The sequence below is a fragment of the Monomorium pharaonis genome, chromosome 4 (genome assembly GCF_013373865.1).
Source record: "Monomorium pharaonis isolate MP-MQ-018 chromosome 4, ASM1337386v2, whole genome shotgun sequence".
Lineage (NCBI taxonomy): Eukaryota > Metazoa > Arthropoda > Insecta > Hymenoptera > Formicidae > Monomorium > Monomorium pharaonis.
The window spans coordinates 7707704-7726285 of record NC_050470.1 but is presented as its reverse complement, the minus strand read 5'-3'; the positions used below and the strand labels follow the sequence as shown (position 1 = coordinate 7726285).

General features: G+C 46.1%; 2 protein-coding genes across 5 annotated transcripts; both read left to right on the top strand.

The window, feature by feature from the left end:
- The first annotated feature begins 1214 nt into the window (after positions 1-1214).
- On the top strand, positions 1215-10013 carry LOC105829980 (carbonic anhydrase-related protein 10). Of its 4 annotated transcripts, none has more exons than XM_012669071.3 (10): positions 1215-1656; positions 5148-5259; positions 6025-6075; positions 6183-6511; positions 6747-6842; positions 6936-7002; positions 7759-7913; positions 8990-9118; positions 9193-9238; positions 9469-10013. In XM_012669071.3, exons 2-10 carry the CDS (start codon positions 5196-5198, stop codon positions 9483-9485), a joined length of 954 nt encoding a protein of 317 aa, XP_012524525.1. In that variant the 5' UTR covers positions 1215-1656; positions 5148-5195; the 3' UTR covers positions 9486-10013. The 4 variants fall into 4 exon arrangements, with proteins under 4 accessions (XP_012524525.1, XP_012524527.1, XP_028045461.1 ...); XM_012669073.3 differs by lacking the exon at positions 1215-1656 and adding an exon at positions 1691-2348; XM_028189660.2 differs by lacking the exon at positions 1215-1656 and adding an exon at positions 2359-2729.
- Positions 10014-12067: 2054 nt separating this feature from the next.
- On the top strand, positions 12068-18415 carry LOC105829979 (leucine-rich repeat-containing protein 24). The gene is made up of 3 exons (XM_012669070.3): positions 12068-12820; positions 12895-13154; positions 13674-18415. The coding sequence occupies exon 3, from the start codon at positions 13828-13830 to the stop codon at positions 15880-15882; it is 2055 nt and encodes a 684-aa protein (XP_012524524.1). The 5' UTR covers positions 12068-12820; positions 12895-13154; positions 13674-13827; the 3' UTR covers positions 15883-18415.
- The last annotated feature ends 167 nt before the right edge of the window (positions 18416-18582 follow it).

The following is an 18582-nucleotide window of genomic DNA, read 5'->3' as shown; positions in this document are numbered from 1 at the left end:
GTGCAGCGCGCGATAATTATAATTCAAATATCCGTTCAAAGTTGTATATCTGCGTTTGTGGTGGTTCAAGAAATATCCAGACGGGACGGGATCAGTTTGCCGATATCCCCGATGGATTCTATAAATTCCTGGCATACTTCTCCGGAAAGCGGGAGCAACCCCGGGATCGACCGACCGAGCGCCCGATATAATAGCGCGCTCTGGTTACGCGCGGCAAGTCCCGAGAAGAAAAGAAACGCGAATCCGATGGCAGGTGAGGAACGGAGGGTAAAGAGGGCGAGAGAGAGAGAGAGGGAGAGAGAGAGAGAGGGTTGGAGGAGAGGGATACTCTCCAAGATTTTCCGACCCTCGATCCCTCTCCCCTTTGTGCAATCGAGCGCCGCCGCTTGCATACAAAGGGAAGGGAAATTGCGGGAGAGCCGCTTCGAGGTCGCGCTCTACGACATTGCGCCCTTATCCGGCTTACGATTCCGGACGCTTCTCGCAAGAGCGGACTCGCCTCCTGCCTCCTGAAGGAGCGCAACCTACCCCTTTGAGGCAAATAGGTCAATTCGCCGTAATTCGAGTCGGCTCGCGCGGGATTCCTTCGTGACTGAAGGAGAGAGAGAGAGAGAGAGAGAAAACGGAGAGGAGCGCGTGAGTATCTCCGGGCGTCCCTTTCCCTCCAGGTGTGTGCTTCCTGTCTCGTGTTCGTTCCTCCTGTCTCGACTCGCGCCCGTGGCACGAGTGCGCAAACGTTTCTGACGAGGACGATGGCTGCGAGCGAGCGAGCGAGCGTACGAGCGTACGAGCGTACGAGCGAACGGAGGCACGAGAGTCCCGTCCCCCGTGTCCAGACGCGTCGATGCGGCGGCCGAACAAGCGCGAACGTAGCGAGCGAGCTGAGCGGGACGCGCAGGAGGAACGAATACGAAATAGATCGCGCGCGCGAGAGAGGGCGAAGCGGGGGGTGGAGAAGAGGAGGCGAAAGGGAGAGAGTGAGAAGGAGAAGCCGATGGAAGGCGAGAGAAACCGAGTGGGAGAAAGAGCGCGCACGCGGAGGGTAGAGAGGAAGGACACACCTGGCGCGTGCGCCACGATACCGACGAGAGTGAAAGAGAGACGCCGAGGGTAGCGCCGATGTGCGCGAGGGCAAGAGAGGAGGATCGGCCGCGGGAGGAGGGGCGCGAGGGGGAGGGGGAGGACGCGCGAGGAGGGACGTATACAGTCGCCTCGTAGGGCAGTCGTTCCTCCTTCGTCGTTCCTTCGTCGCCGTGCGCTTTTAACGAAATTATTCCGTGATCGGGGGAAAAAAGAAATCGGCAGGAGGACAGGAGGAATCGGAGGAGGAGGAGGAGGAGGAGGAAGAGGAGGAGGAGGTGGAGGAGGAGAAGGAAGAAGAAGCGCGGAGTACCCCGAGGAGAATTAAAAGAGAGACAAGGGAGTATCTGTGGGGAAAGCTCTCGGCGGGCGCCGGGCCGCGAACCTGCCGCGACGCGCACGGCGGCATCGTCCTCCGGTGGCATCGTCCTCGAAGAGGACACCGGCCTGCGTGGCGCGCGTCGCCGTGGTGGCCGCGGTCGACGGTGAAATCGGCGGTGGAAGAAGTGGTGCGTCGGCGGAGAAGGAGGAGGAGGAGGAAAAGGCAGAAAGACGTCGTCCTTTTCGTCGTCCACGGTCAGTATCCCCTAGTGGCCTTAGGAAAGAGGAAATACGAGGGGCAACGCGAACCGTAATCAGTGGGGGAGGGGAGGGGAGGGGAACAGTGGCCTGGCTCTCTCTCTCTCTCTCTCTTTCTCTCTCTCCAGGGGATATAGTAGGATACGTAGAGTCCTCGCCGGCTCGTGCGCGCCAGGTCTCTCGACGACTCGTCGACGACGAGGGCCGGGAAGCGTCCAGGACGGCGCCGGAGGAACACGCTTCGCGATCGCCGCTTATTGATTTCCGCAGGGGAGAGACGCCGCGCGCGTTCCCCATTTCGCGTTCTCGTCACGCGAATTTTCGGCCGCACCGCCGTTCGTTCGTCGCCGCGTCGCGGCGTTTCGCGTCGCGGACCCCGCGATCGATTCGCGCGCGCTCCTGCCCCCGTCGCACCTGCGTGTACTTACTCTCTTTCCCTATCTTCCTCTTCCTCTCTACCTCTCTCTCCCTCTCTATCTATCTATCTATCTATCTATCTATCTCTGTATTTCTCTCTCTACATCTCCTTTTCCTTTATTTCTCAATCGTCCTCAATCAGTAGTCCGCTTCCCACATCAAAAGTGCTGAAGACTGTTTAGTTACCGTTGACAGGATAACGTCAGGATGTGTCTTTGTCGCGTGACTGTGCGCGGCGTCGCGACGGCGATATGAGAGGCACGACGATCCAGGTATGAGGTAGCGGGCAATTGAAGCATGAAGCTATAAGTAGAAGCGATCAAGTAGAAAGCGCGGGGTATGAGGGGACAGAAAATAGAGACGTGTGAGAGGGAAAATGCGGTGCGTGTATGTGTGTGAGAGTACAGCGTATAAAAAGCAGAAGCCGATTACGAGATACGAAGAAATCGCGATTTACGAAGCAATTGAAACGGAAGGGATATAAAAGATATACATTTATAATAGTACGCTGTGAAAAAAGGGGAGAATCGTGCTGCATACTCTTCTTCCGTGTGAACAAGACAACCCACGTCCGGTCCTTACCATCGCGTTGTCTGGGATTCGGAACGCGCGGATGGAATGTTTGTTGCTCGGGATGGAGAAGCTCGTCGACGGTAGGTACATCGTTCGATTAATCGATTAGCGGTGATAACAATTTGAGTTTAGCTCGCTCGCACGGCCTGGAAACGCGAAGCAACAAGAGACGAACGCTTGCACTCTGGTAATACGGTAAATCGATCATGAATTCCTACGCGCATCGCTTTCCGTGGATCCAACGGACCTCGCGAAATATCGCGAGTCAATATCTCCTTTGAGTTGGTAAAGGAAACTGAATGCGCCACAAATGTACTTAATTTTTTTATGGAATTTTGGAGCGATAATCGAACAATTTTTGATGCGAGTAAAATTAACAATTAAATCGATCAAATTAGATTAAATAAAATTATAGCATAGTATTTCTCTTATTAATTGTATCTTACAAAAAATTTATTTTCATAATTTTCAAAATGTAAAATGTTCACACAAAATTAGTCATATAACGTAATGCTAAGTATAATTATCATCTCTTATAAAAATTGACCAATGTAATATTAATTGACTTATTTATACTGGATTGATTAATTCCTATGAAAAATTTTCAGCAGTTACCGTTGAAAATAACAGATAATAAAATAATTATAAAGTTTCATTTTTAAACGATTTTTATTAATATCTGTTAACAATCGTAACATAATTAGCTTAAGAACTGAATTGTAATTAATACCCTGTTTTTTTTCTAAAGGCTACCGACAATTCTCTACTAAATACCGAGTTAATCATCTGGTCGATAAATTACAAAGCTATCATAGTACAGTATCACATTTTTCTTCGCCAGTTTCAAAGCTTTTTACTTTAAAAATTTAAGTGATTCACCGATAGACTAAAAAAAACGTTAAATAATAGCGACGCAATCATGCAATTAAAGGAAACCAGTTTTATCACAGTTGCCTTTAATCCAGATTAGTATAATTTTCTTTTCCTATTTATATCACAGATATAATTATAATATAAAAATAAGATGTTTATTAACCTAAAACGATAGTTTATCACAAATTCTGATTTTAAATTCTACTAATCTAATTGAAGTAATTTAACATGATCAATTGCCATTTCTTCGTTTTACTCATGTCTTCTAAATTTGCTTTCGACGCGAACCATGAGAATTAAACGGCGAACACAAACTTCTGGCGTTTTGGGAGAAAGTCCGTTTGTATCGGTCGATAGGCGACTAAAGCAGGATGAAGTGGCTACGTGCGAAGCACGATCGATGGGCGCAAAGGCTTGAGATATTTCAGCGGCGAGTTTCGATGCGCGATAAAAGTATCTATCTCGAAGACACATCGGCGAAGGCAAGGCGAGAGAGAAGGCGAGAGGGAGATAAGGGTAGGAAGGGAAAAAGGGAGAAAACCGCGTGGCTGACGCGGCGGCGACGAAGAGTGGCCACCCTTTGAAATTCACGAGCGCACGGAGAACACGTATACCCTCGGCCACCCCCCTCCCCCCCTCTCTCTCTCTCTTTCTCTCTAGCGCAACTTTTCCCTTTTTTTTCTTTTTCTTCTTCCTCTTCGCGCGTGGACGGACGTGTGGAGATCCGATCGATCGATCGAAGCGAGCCGCGCACTCGAGTTTTCCCTGACCTAAGAATACACCGGCTCGAGTGCCGTGGAGGAACCCAGGGTGGAGTGGACTTCAGAATGGACCAGAGTGGGGATCGAGCGAGGAGAGAACCCCGCCCCCGTTTAAGCAACGCCGGACAACGATGACTGCGGATTTTGTCTCTTCTTTCTTACTCGCATTTGCTCGGACTTGCGCCTCGCTCCGGTACTTTCTTTGCTGCTCGCGTTCCACGTACCGGAGAACACCACGAGTAGCAAAAAAGAGAGACGAAGAAAAAGAGAAAAGAAAATAGAGGGAAAGGAAGAAAGAGAGAGAGAGAGAGAGTGAGAGAGAGGAGAAAAGACAATTTTCCTCTTGCTGTGAAGACAACGGAATGACCGATTTGATTTCGGGTTTGTTGTAACGGCACGCCGATTGCGATACGCGAGAATTCGCACGAAAGGGTCGCCCACAAGCGTTATCGTGCCGCGCGATAACCCTCTCGTGCGGAACGAGCGTCGGGGATGCAAATTCGACGTCGATGTTCGTCGGCGTCGTGGTCGTCGCGTTGCGTGACGCCGAGCGATTAGATTAGAACTCGACGACGGCGGTTCGCGGATTTTCTTCCCCCTTTTTTTTTTGTTTCATTTTCAAGGGGCGGTGCAGTTGACGGATCAATTACGTTATCGTGGATCGTCAAGTTTCTCTCTCTCGAAAGTTACCGGGCTCGTCGGAGTCTCTCGTGGGTGGGTTTCAGGCTGTTGAAGTTACCCGAGAGGGCGAAAGTCGCGACCTCCGCGGGCCTCGGAGAGGCACGTGAGAGGGTGCGCGACACGCGAGCACATTTTCGAGCCCAGCCCGTGAATCAACTGGTTCTCCTTCTCTCTGTGTCGCAGAAACGAGCCGAATGATGTTCAATTGACGAAGACGGCGCAGCGCTAGGAATGGCCCCCTTCAGTTCCGTCTTCCTGGGTGTCTGGGGAGTGTTTGTTGCCATTTTGATAAAAGGTTCGTATGCCCCAACATTACTGTGCATTTCCAATATTTCTCAATGCATGATCTCGTCTCAAAATATAGAAAACATTTATATTTAATAATAATAAATGAGACTCTATCATTACATAATTAGTATGTTTAAATAGAGAAATGTTCTAAAATCAGAGCTAAATCTTAATGATTGATAATATTCCTGAAATTAATTTATTATATATACATTTGTGTGTGTGTGTGTGTGTGTGTGTGAAAAATCTAAAAATCAAGATCTAGCTGGGACCATTTTAGACTTTTAATATATTTAAAAATCTTGTTTTTCCCATAATTCTATATTAACCTTTTATCTTGTAAATATTATTTTTAACATTTGCGGTAAAAATATCATCTCCTTTTTTTATCTTAAAATACAACGTAAAATAAAACAAACACGATCGCAAATGTATAAATTTGATTTAATTTAGCTAACTATATATTTTAAATCTACAACACAATTAATTGATCAAATTTTTACGTTATTCTCATTAAATTTTTATATAAGAAAAGCGTATTAAAAACTTTACTCCGCGGATATTGGATCGTAATTCATAGGAAGTGGATAATACTGTGGTACTAGAAGCGATTATAAAGTCCGACACATTTACCTAGCGCAATTCGATTTGCACAAAGAGTCTTTTGTCGTCTCCCGGACAAAATGCATTTATCCAATTCTCATAAAGTTACGCTGAATTATCGGATTTCTCATGGAGATTATATCGCTCATTAATAACAAAACATTTGCAGAATCGACACCCGTTAGCTGGGAGGAATGGTGGACATACGACGGTATTTCTGGTAAGCTATCGGCTATTTACAAATCGATATCATTGTCGATAATAATCTCTTCCCTACTGTATGTCATCCAACATATCTCATTAAAAAAAATTCCTTCAATCGCAAAGGTCCTGCCTTCTGGGGTCTCATCAACCCGGAATGGTGGCTCTGTAACAAAGGTCGAAGACAATCACCGGTCAATCTCGAGCCTACTCAACTGCTTTTCGACCCGAATCTACAACCGCTTCATCTGGACAAGCACAGAATCAACGGCGTACTGGCGAACACCGGCCATAGCGTCGTATTCGCCGTGGAGAACGACACCCGCCATCCCGTCAACATCTCCGGCGGTCCACTCAGTTATCGTTATCAGTTTCACGAGATTCATCTGCACTTCGGCGCGGACGATCGTATCGGCAGCGAGCACACCGTCGATGGACATGCATTCCCTGCCGAGGTACGAGACAGAGTAGAGACAAATCTAGATCTAAACAAATTTAATAAGTTCCTCGCAATCTTCAGTTTCAATTTCAAAGCTTGTTTGCGAAAATAAAGAATTTAATACAAATTAAATTCTAATCGATGCGTTAAGTAAAGAGACGGCTTAGTCTGAAAAAAAATATAAAATAAAATAGAAAGTTCTCTTTAACATTTAGTCTCGAAAATACGTTCAAGGCATTTTGTTCTCGTAGCTTCAGATATTCGGGTTCAACTCGCAGCTCTATAACAATTTCTCGGACGCCCTGCACAGGGCGCAGGGGATCGTGGCGGTGTCGCTTCTCTTGCAGGTACATGCTCAATCTCTCCCGTAGATACTTATCACACATCGAATAAAGATCGGAATAAGCGATACGTCATAGGCCACTTCGATCATTTTCCAGGTGGGCGACCTCTCGAACCCGGAGCTGAGAACGTTCACGCAGCAGCTGGATAAAATCAAATACGGAGGTGAGAAATCCAATAACGTAACGAATTCCAGGATAACATACGAAGCGGGGGAGTGACGATTAATTCAGCAAAAACGATAATCCAATTTTAACCGACAAATTTTAGCTGCGCGAGTTTAAAAATTCTCAGACAGTTCCTATATTAGTAGTTATATAGCCAAGATTAGAATATCAAACGAATTAAGCGGGTTCTTTCATAACATTCGCGACAGACGAACATTTGTAAGGTATTATTTTACCATAGCGACGTATATTTAATTCAACGTTTTCATTCAGACAGCGAGATAAGAATTTTTTTCCCGTAAATTAATAATTAATAAAGTCTGAAATACATGCACATCTATATCGTGTCCCATAACTTGTTCTTTTTTCTTAATAAATTTACGTCTTGAAATAAAAATACAATTCGAATGAAAAAGTTGCAAGATTGATGTACCTTCAAAAGTTTGACGGCGGCATGCGTTATAACTTTCTAAAAACTTTGTATGGGGGGGGGGGAGGGTATTGTCGCCAACTTTTTACCGAGAAGATAAATCGATAATTACCATCATTCTTTAAGGGAACGCGAGTGTTCCCTGACGTATGCAAATACGATCGGATGCACGATAACTTTAGCGATACGCAACAATGCAAGTATCAGCTGTGTGTTGCCCGCGGAGCGTCGGGCAACAATCGGGCAGTAACACGCGTACATCGCACGTGTATGCATACGTGTACGTGAACGAAGTTGACGTTATCGATCGTATGAATTGCACAGGGCAGGCCATGGAAATTAAACGTTTCGGGGTGCGCGAACTTCTGCCGGACACGAAGCATTACATGACGTACGACGGCTCCACCACGATGCCAGCGTGTCACGAGACCACCACATGGATCATCCTCAACAAGCCTATATACATCACCAAGCAGCAGGCAAGTAACGCCGCTATACTTCTGTAAAATGCATGCACACGCCCCCGCCGCACTCGAGCGTTCGCGCGCGCGACGCAAAGTACGCCAGCCCCCACTCAATTATGCAATTTCGATCATTAAGAGGGACCAGAGTCTTTGAGACATCGTCGAACGTTGCCTGTGCTTCGCGAGTAGAGTAAGTTGCGAAATAAGGGTGGAAATGAGGCACTTACTAGGCTCGTATCTTGGAGCAATGCTATCATAAATCACACGCTTGACGGGTTTTATGGGAATCTCTAAAAAAAAAAAAAAACAATGTTATATCCTCTTTTGAAGCATGAAATTAAATAAGAGACATTTTGATTTCAAAAATAATGAATACATTCTCCGTGGCGATAAAAATAACAAAAATAACGATAATTTCTTCACGATAATCTTGTTCCACAGAATGGCGTTACGTATACTGAATACATTAATTAATTCAGTGAGTTGCTACTTAACGCGTTTCTCAAGTTAATAAACTAGCTAACTCTATTAATAGATGTCATTGAGAAATCTTATAAAAATAGCTTTGTGTAGTAAACAACAAACGTTTGTTTTTGATGTATAACTTGAGCAACTTCATACTCGTACGATAATATTTGTGATAATCGATCACGTATTTAAATTGGCTGTCCCATCAGAATTGCAAATCTTGTTATTATTGATATCGATCGCATTCAGCGAGGCAATAAAATCACTTGTATGTACCTCATACTACCTCACTTAATAGCGAATATTGATTCGGATTAGGGAAAATTTTCATTTTTCAATCTTTTGAGCACAGTATTTATATGTGATCAAGCTTACTCACGATTAATAAAAAAAAAACGAATTATTGAATACAATTTTTTTATATAAACGAATTATATCTCATTTATTTAAAAATATTCTTCTATTTACATAGAAATAAATATTTTTCTATTAATTTAATTTATTAATTTATTTATTTACCTTATACTTCTAGCGTATTGAGAATTGAAAAAAAGAGAATATTAAAAATATATAATTGTATATTATTTATATGATTTATTACAATTTCTTATTTTATATTACAGCTACACGCTTTGAGACAGTTAATGCAAGGCGATGAAAAGCAGCCAAACGCGCCGCTTGCAAATAACTTTAGACCACCGCAACCCCTTCATCATCGTCCCGTTCGGACGAACATTGATTTCAATGTTCAGGTACGCCGTAAATAACGCAATGTGTATCTCCTCTATTAGAAGAATAATCGCACTAATTTTCATACTATGTGTAGGGTCCGAAGAATTGTCCGACGATGAACAGGGATATATATTACAAAGGTATTACAAAGCAAAATCAATCACAAATTCGTAGACCGCTAAAATAAAGTTAATATTCCAATTGTCGCCAAATTTTTAAATTACTCACAACTGTCTTTTTAATTGTGATAATCTTCATTACATCATAATTAACTGTAATTTTTTTGCATAAAAGCTGTTTATAGTTTATTTAAAAAAGCATTATTTTTCTCCCATTGTATTAAAATTATTTTATTATGTTTTTTTTTCAGCCAATACCTGGAAATAATACCCAGCACTGCCGTGAGGTTCGACGTTCACAGTAACTACGCTTCTCCCTGGAACGAGCTGGAACTTTGCTGTAAGAAAAAATTGACATATCAATTACAGGCGGATAACGCCGAGTCATACAAAAAATTACGGCAGATAGAACGCGCGAAGAAGATGACCGACGACGCCCATGTTCGAGGTCGAGATTTAAAAAAAATGCTTCGTTGTACTTATTAGACGTGAATTGCCAAGTATGTTTCCAGTTAAATCAGAAGAAGAAAACCAAATATACCTATAGATCACAAGTTAGACGAGGATAAGCTAATCGTAAGATCTATTATTATATATATATATATATATATATCGGTAAATATCGAAAAAAGCTATGACTATCGTGGCCTGCGCGGGGGGTTGAGAGATGCAATTATATGTATAAAAATTCACGCGCAATGGAGAGCGCTATCGCGAGCAAAAGTTTATACTATATTCTTGTAATAAAAGTTGGAAAAAACGCAGAAAACGAGATGTTTTCCTGCGGCTTTACTCAATTTTTTCTCCACCTATCAATTAGCCGCTCTCATCCTACCCTACCCATGAAATCCGTTATCTAAACAATAGCTATCTATCGATACCTCGACATTGTTTTGTAATAAAAAGTTCAGAAGCGCAGAACAAGTCGCACTTGGACAAGTGCGATTGAGTCCCGTTATCATCTTCGCTAATTAGAATCCATTTCCCATTCTGGCATTATCAGTTTTCCTTACTATCTTTAAAAATTTTATTCTCTTTCAATAGCTGTCTATCTACGTTTTGATATTGTTAGTAACTTTAAAGCAGACCACAAAATAGCGATGCCACCGATAGGTCAGGCCGAAGTTAAAGTTTGCAGAGACCTGAAATGGATATCGCGAGTGCGCCTAGTCGATAACACAGAATCCGCGGGCAGAACTCGGTTAATCTCAACTCGACATTCAAACGACGTAGGTTTAACATCGCGGCTGTCCGAAGGGAAAATCGATCTCTCTTGAACGGAGTAGCTGCGCCTGCACCAGTCAGACCATTATCAGCTTCCACCAGGTTCCGCGCTGTCGCGCCTCTATCGCTTCACGTCCTTTATTGTGACCGACCTCCACTGGGATATGTGAAGTGATCTTCTCGATAGAATCCTTGCCTAGTGAGAGACCGACGCGCATCAAAGAGGGGTCTCAAAGAATGTTGATGGAGCAAGTGAGAAGGGAGTTGAATGTAGGAAGGGAAGGATATTACTATCATTGAACTGCTGCCCAGAATTCGACAGTGCTGCCCACAAACGGCTATGCGACTACGAAACAGGAAAGGGGTGAACGGCACATAGTAGGGTGCACTGAGAAGAGGGAGGACGAGAGAGAGAGGGAGTTAAAGAAGGTGAAAGAGAAAGACAACGGCAAAGTGGGAAGGTTCGTGGGAGGAAGGGGGAAAAGGATAAGCGCGGGGGTGGAGGACGGAGAGCGCAGAGGAGAGGGCGCCGCGTGCGCGAGAGAGGGACGAGTACGCGGATACAGATCCGTCGTGTCGGTGGCCGCTGCGGCAAATCTGCGGCTCTCCGTGGCCGATCGTCGAAAGTCGGAAAGAGAGAGAGAGAGAGAGAGAGAAAGAGAGAGCGAGTGACCGGACGCAGTATTAGGGCACCCGGCCTGGATTTGGGTGCCGGCGCGCTATTCGCGATCGTCCGATCGGTTACCCGGAGTGTCTTCCGACCAGACCCGAGGCCGTTCCCTCCGGAGGCCGAGGGATGAAGGATGATGGAACGATCTCCGCGCGATCTCTGTCACGTCCCTCGCACAGTCTGGCAGAGATCGAATTTGACGAAAACGACTTGTGCGGATGCCCGTTGTCGAGACTCCGCCGACACGGAGATTAATTGATCGGCGAGAAGAGAAAAAGCGTTGGAGGGCATCGATGTCAGTCGACGACCTCATGGCGCAAGTGGGGGTTGTTCTCTCGTGAGAACGAACACGGAAGTTCACGGCGGCGGAGAGTACGCGTGGTGAGAGGAAAGTGTGCGTCGGCAAGTGCGTGCAGCAGCGTCGAGACGCGCATCGCCATTTGTTCGGGGGAAGAAAGAAACGGATAGAGCGCCCGCTCTTCCGTGTCTCCCGCGGGAGAGCTCCGACGCTGAGGATAATCGCGTCCGCGTTGTGAAGGTCGTTCGATCGCGGCGGTGCCGTAGTTTGCAGCAAAGTTCGCTGGACCGAGGAGCGGAAAGCTGCGGGGAGAACGAATGCGCGACGAATGTAGTCGATGAAATTCCGAGGGTGTGAGAGTACACAGTGTACGCTCGTCTTTAAGGTCGTTGGGAGGCTGTAAGCGGTCCCGTGATTGGTTAAACGCGTCCGCGGGAATCTTTTTCGCCCTGTTACATGCGCTAATTCGAGTTCACGAGGCGAGTTTACGTGTTTGAGGTAAACTGATGAGGGCCTGCGGTTGATGGCCGACCGACGTCACGCTCGTCAGGTCAGCCGAAGATCGGCCAACAGCGTGGGGGAGGTAGGGAGAGAGAGAGAGAGAGAGAGAGAGAGAGAGAGAGAGAGAGAGAGAGAGAGAGAGAGAGAGAGAGAGAGAGAGAGAGAGAGAGAGAGAGAGAGAGAGAGAGAGAGAGAGAGAGAGAGAGAGAGAGAGAGAGAGAGAGAGAGGCGGAAAGCGACCCCAAAGGGGTTCCCCAGCTTGATCGGCAAGGTTCAGCATTGCGATCGACGTCGCTAATTCGCGCGATGGGGCGCCGTGACGACGCTCACGAGCTAGATGGACTCTGATAAGCCGAAATTGCCGCTACTGCTCGCCGCCAATTCGACGGGAAACTTTCGTCCAACTCAATTACAGTGCAGCCGTGTCATATTCCACGCCTGCGAGGGCTAGGCGGAAAGTTGACACCGACCTACTCTTCGCAGCAAGTCGCCAGGCTCGTATTCCATGAAAGGGCTAATCGTGGTACTACGGACGCTTCTTCGCGATTAATTTATGATAAGTGTAGTGAGCCGCCTGGTGTGGATTACGACGCGCGCTGACGCGCGAGGAGAACGGACGGGACGGGGGGAGGGGGGGATGAAAAGGGGTTGTTAGTAGCACCGTTAACGGATTCAGCAATTAATATGGCGAGACAGGCATATTTCGTCGTTGATTAATATGCCGACCGCGTAGAAAACCAGCGAGGTGGGAATTTAAAATTCATATCGGTCGCATAATCGATAGTTTGTCACGCGCGTTCTCTTTTTGATTTCAACTCTACTTATGTGAGCCGCATACTAAATAAACAACATCGTGCAGTTGTCGTGCAGGCTCGGAACTAAGGGATCGTCCTGGTATTCTCAGCCACGAGTAAGTGTACCACTGACACTGGCGCGATAACGTGAAAGAATATAATTTATATAATAGTCGTAATCTTCTTCCAGATTAAGTCGCGACGGCAGTTATAAAGGAAAGTGGCTCGCTGGCTGGTTTAAGGTCCGCGCGCGCGCGCGCTTATGGCGCTCACTTAATCAGGATGAGATCTGAGAAGTCGCTGACAATGCTGCTGGTACGATGGAACTCGGCGAACTGGTCTGCGAAATGAATACTCCTGAGAGAGACAATGGAAGCATCCGCGCGAGCATGACGGCCTCATTCGGTGTCGCGGACGGCACGCTCAGACCGCCAGAAACGAGATCTTCGAGTAAGACCGAGAGAAACTTCCCGTCCGTAATTCTGTTTCCCTCCCCTTTTGTTTTACCCGCGCGACGTTGCCACGCGTTCTATCGTACCATTCGTTTCAAATAGCTACGAACTTTCGCGTAATGATATGACCTTTGCGTCCATTATTATAGATTCGCTAGAAATCGGGGGACCGTGATGAACGATCGTTTCGTATTAGCTCCCTCCCGTCTCGAAACGATTCTTCTCTAATCCATCGCGAGCTATCTGTTATTCCAGCAATGTAATATTTCTCCTTTTATGCGCGACATCTTTTGTACGCCGACGTCCTATTCTCCCGCCTATATTAAATTCCTATTTTCCGGTAGTGATGGCAGTTAGCACTCGCTCCCGTCTTTCGTTCGAAAATTGTCTAACGGTGGCCGGCGACAATAAATCCGTCGCGAACGCGAACCTTTGAAGGGATGTCGTGACAATCGGAAAAGTATCGACTACACAAACAATCGAGACGGTACGCTCACGCGAGCTTTTTATTTTGCAGATCGTAACTGAAGGACGGAAAAGTGTCGTCAACGTCGCCGTAGTCGTCATCGCTCTGTTGCGGTGGAGCCAGCTGCCTATTCTCGCCTCGAGGCGAGAAGAGGATTGGACAGGATCAGCAGACATCGGGTAGACACCGATAAAAGGACGGTGTTATGTTAGTGACAAGGCCTCACCCTCTAGGAGGGCGCATACTACTCGCCCTATTCCTTTTGACGGGGTGTTTTGCCTTGCTGTCACGGGCAGCCGCCTTCCCGGACTGGACCGATTGTCCCGCGGTTTGCCGATGCAAGTGGACCTCCGGCAAGAAGTCCGCTCTGTGCCCGGACGCCGGCTTGACGTCGCTGCCGGCGTCCCTCGACCCGGACATGCAGGTGCTCGATCTGTCCGGCAACAAGATACCCGCTCTGCAGGCGGAAATATTCAAACTGGCCGGCCTGGTGAATCTACAGCGAGTCTTTCTGCGTAACGCCGGCATCCACAACATACACGCGGATTCTTTCAAGGACATGAGGATACTCATCGAGATCGATCTGTCGGACAATCACGTGACGGTCTTGGAGCCGGATACATTCCTCGGAAACGAGCGCCTGCGCATTCTGATACTCAGCGGAAATCCGCTTGGTACTCTACGTAATCTACAGTTTCCGGTGCTGCAGCATCTGCGGAATTTGGAGCTACAGCGGTGCTCTTTGACCGAAGTACACGGACAGGCTTTTGCCCGGCTAGCCGGCTTAGAATTCTTAAAGCTGGATTCTAACCAACTGGAGTATCTGGAAGCCTCGGTGATATCCGGTTTGTCCCGATTGAAAACCTTAACGCTGGACAGCAACCGATGGAAATGCGATTGCAGACTACGAGACTTCCGCACTTGGCTTATCCCCGACGTGCCCAGGAAGTTGTATTCTGTACCGCAGATCTGTTCGGGTCCGCCAAGATTGGAAGGCCGCAGATGGGAGGACGTGAAGTCTACCGAATTCGCATGCGAGCCAAAGGTGTTCGTTCTAGCGAGCAGTATACAGGAGGAAACCAACGGTAATCTTAGCCTGGCATGTCGGACGAGCGGCGATCCCGAGCCAGAGGTTTGGTGGCAACTAAACGGCGGTCCGGTGAATGCTACCAGATCGACCGATCAACCCTACATGGGGACGCTCGTCGTTTACACGACGTCCGACGCCGGCATATCATCCAACGACAAATCTGCATCAAGGACGGTCGCGGATCGATGGAGCAATTTAACCGTTTACAACGCCAGCGACAGCGACGCCGGCGAGTACGCCTGCTTTGCGAGGAACATCGCCGGTCTCGCGCGGGACACGGTCACCGTAACGATACCTCGCGTCTATACGGCCCCGACTCTCTCCCAGAGTGACAACTGGCTGCTCTGGGTAAGCCTGGCCGGGGGCGGCGCGGCCGCCGCGTGTGCCTCCATCTCGGCCGTATTGCTGATTCTCTGTTTGTGCGGCGGAAGTCGACGGCAGAGCAAACGCGAGAAGATGAAACTGCAGGGCAGCGGTAGCTTCGGCGACCAGGAGAAGAAGCTCCTGGATCTGTCCGTGACCACGACCACGACACCCGGCAACAGCAACGACCGCGCCAGCGGCCACGGCAGTCTCGGCGAGGCGTGTAGCACCGGTGACCTCGAGCTGGCGGAACGCGGTTCCATCTGCGATCCCATGGCCGCGGCCACGGTCACCGTCGAGCGGCTGCGACCCGCGGACAGCTCGGTGAACGCCGCCATTCGTACGGTTCCGTGCGCCGCTACAGCGGCCGCCGCCGCCGCCGCAGCCGGTGTGTTTCCACCCCCGCCGCCGGAATTCACCACCGGTGTACTGCCCGCCGGGATCTTCGGCAATATCTTCATCTCCGTGTCACTGCCGCAGGACGCGTCGTCGGAGCGCTGCTACCCGGACCTCCTTGACATACCCGTCCACGCGGTTAGCGGCACCACGGCCGTAGTATCGTCGACCGGCAGCAAGACTACGGCTTTGTCGTCGGCGGCAATCAATGTTTCTAGCTTTGCCACCCTGCCGCGCCGGGCCTTACGCTCCACCGGCGAGGTCGCCGCCGGCTCGCCTTACGACAATATGGGGCCGCGCATCACGGCAAACGGCAGTTCCGCGTTCTCGCTGACGGACATGGACCTGCGGCTGTCGCCGCCGCCGCCGCCGCGGATCATTCAACCGCCGCACGAGTTTGTTTCCCTCTAAAGCAACGGTCCCTCTCCCCCCCCCCCCCTCTCTTCCACGCCGACCCGTATTGTCGCACAATACTGATTTCGTAATCAATAATATTCCGCTAATAGCGTTATCTCAATATACTGCGGAGCGTCCATTATTAGCGGCCGGGTATTATTGGATAACAACAATTAGCGCGCGGTATATTAACCGTGTCAGGAATCGCTCGACGGATCGTCTCCTCGAGAACTCACGCGCTCGCGTCGAACGCGTGATCCGTATACGCTCCTCGGAATTTCAAAATCATGTCAAATAATCCTATCCCTAGTAAACATCAACTAACAATAACACATAACATCAATATTATTAATTCCTACTCAATAATGCAATTGTTTCGTACAGTCATGTGTTGTATTACATTTATGTTGTTGAGAGAAAATGTAATATTGATGTTATGTTATCATTAGTTGATATTTACCATCACGTATCGATATCGCAAATTTAACAGTGATATCTTAAATTAGTATCACACTGATTGTTTCGAAGAATTTTTAGCCCGGTATTACGCGTTCGCTGCGTCATCGTGATCATTAAAGGTTTTGCAGCCTCGAAATATTGATCGCAACTCTGGACTGCCATTTATGAAATCAAAATTTCTAAATATCATTTGTTTATAAAGATAAGTTACATAATCTATTAGCAATTAAAAGTTTTATATCATTAAATGTTGAATATTATGTCGCTTTTTGTGTATCTAATCTCTATTTGTTATTTAAAAAAAGACGATATAAAACTCAATCAATGATCTGAGGAATAATCAAATGCGGATAACACGAATGTTTAAAAGACATCATAAAAGTGTCTTTAATATTTTTTCATCATCTTCTGGACCTCTATACTACGTTTAAGAAAATCTAATGGGTATAGTATATCTAAGTGATTTTTCTCGAGTATTTCATTATACACTGACAAAGAATATGTAAACAATTTTCAGAAAATGATCAATATGTGTTGATGTACAATGGATGTTTTCCATTCATATAATTTATAGAAATATTTGTTTTAGTTTGACGTGATTAATAATAACTACAATAAATATTGTAAAAAGAATTATCAGACATGAAAATTAGTGCATACAATACACAATAGTGCAATATTCCGAACATTGAGAATAATTAATTTTAATAATAAAAGTATATATATACTTTAATAATATAGGTATAAAAAGTAAGTTTATATATTCGGATTGTATTTTAAATACATTTATAATTATACTTATAATTATAAATATAACTTAAAAAATATAATATTTATTTTCTATTTTGTAACTTAATCAATTTTATTTTTAACAGATAAAAGAATATTGTTTGCTTTATTAATAGTTAATAGTAAATTGTTAAGAGCGATGATGATAACGATAGAAAGATTTTGTATTTCTATAATTATCTTCTCCTTTTTCTCTTTTCTTCATTGCACTACCAATCAATTGGAATCGATTTATGGCATCCACATGGATTAAGCAAAAATGACAACTGATAAACTTGTTAATTACTTTCTGTTACTGAATGGAAAGCAGCCATTTTTTGGTGATCATTTCGCAAGTCGCATGAGTAGGTAGTTATCGGCGGGTAGCCGGACATCCCTTGAGAAACGACGAGAATGTAGTCGTGATTAGACATTTCCCGCGGGTGCAATTTAAGTCGATGTGGTTCTTCCCTTCGGCATGCAGCGCGTCCGGCTGAATGCGGAGAAAACGCCGAGAGAGAGAAAATCGATATTTCGCCGTGTCGCGGCCGGCGTGTCACCGAGATTAGTATACGGAGCATTCGGTCGAGGGGCTGATATCGGCCACGATTGTCCGACCTATCGAATATCTGTCTGTCTATGCTTGTCTGCCTGCCTTGCCCGCTTGTCCGGCCAGCTGCCCGCGGCTGCTTGCGCCTATAATGAATGAATGATGGACGAGTGCGTGAAGAACCTCTTAGATCTAAGTCTCTTCTAGTCCGCTAATAAATAATCCGAAATGAGGCGACTATTTGTATATACTTCACGACTACTTCTTCAACACAAAATGGACCTTCGATTAGCGCGAGAGAACTGGCCGCGTCTCATTATCTTTCCCTTCCATTCATTCTCCAAAGTGTATCACTAGTTTGTTACATATTCTCTACGTGTGTACATATTTGTTATTACATCACACACCTACACGCATACACACATTCGTGTACACGCGCGACCTGAAATGTGAATTGTGCGCGCATGCCGCGCGCCGGCGCGTTATACACGGAAAATATTCATTATGAACACTTTGTCAATTAATAAAATCATTGAATTTTACATACATCGAGCCACTGTTGTGTATTGTCTTATTACGTTCGTTGTGCACTTCGTGAGAAAATGATGGTGCGCTACCGTATTATGTTCAACCAAATTCGATTATAACATTCATCGGTGTGTAAATCGCATTTTTTTCGGAGGAAAAATCAACGGAAATATTGAAACAATATGATATTGTTTTTTCTGTACCCAATTTATACGCTAACAATAAAACGAAACTATGAGGATTGTTCTTTTCCTATAAGATTTTACCTGTAACATAATTGGCAACGACTTTCTGTATATTGAAGAGATTGTACCAAATTTCAATTATCATTAGTAATAGAGTCTATTTGTAAATTGCCTATATGTAATCAATAATCACGAGACGTAAGAATCACACTATTTTTAATTAAT

Excerpts from the sequence above, each read along its gene's own strand:
- LOC105829979 (XM_012669070.3), top strand. The coding sequence starts at position 13,828 with ATGTTAGTGACAAGGCCTCACCCTCTAGGAGGGCGCATACTACTCGCC.
- LOC105829980 (XM_012669071.3), top strand. The coding sequence starts at position 5,196 with ATGGCCCCCTTCAGTTCCGTCTTCCTGGGTGTCTGGGGAGTGTTTGTT. Across the intron at positions 7,003-7,758 it reads GGATAAAATCAAATACGGAG|GGCAGGCCATGGAAATTAAA; the intron begins GTGAGAAATCCA and ends TGAATTGCACAG. Across the intron at positions 9,119-9,192 it reads ACATTGATTTCAATGTTCAG|GGTCCGAAGAATTGTCCGAC; the intron begins GTACGCCGTAAA and ends TACTATGTGTAG.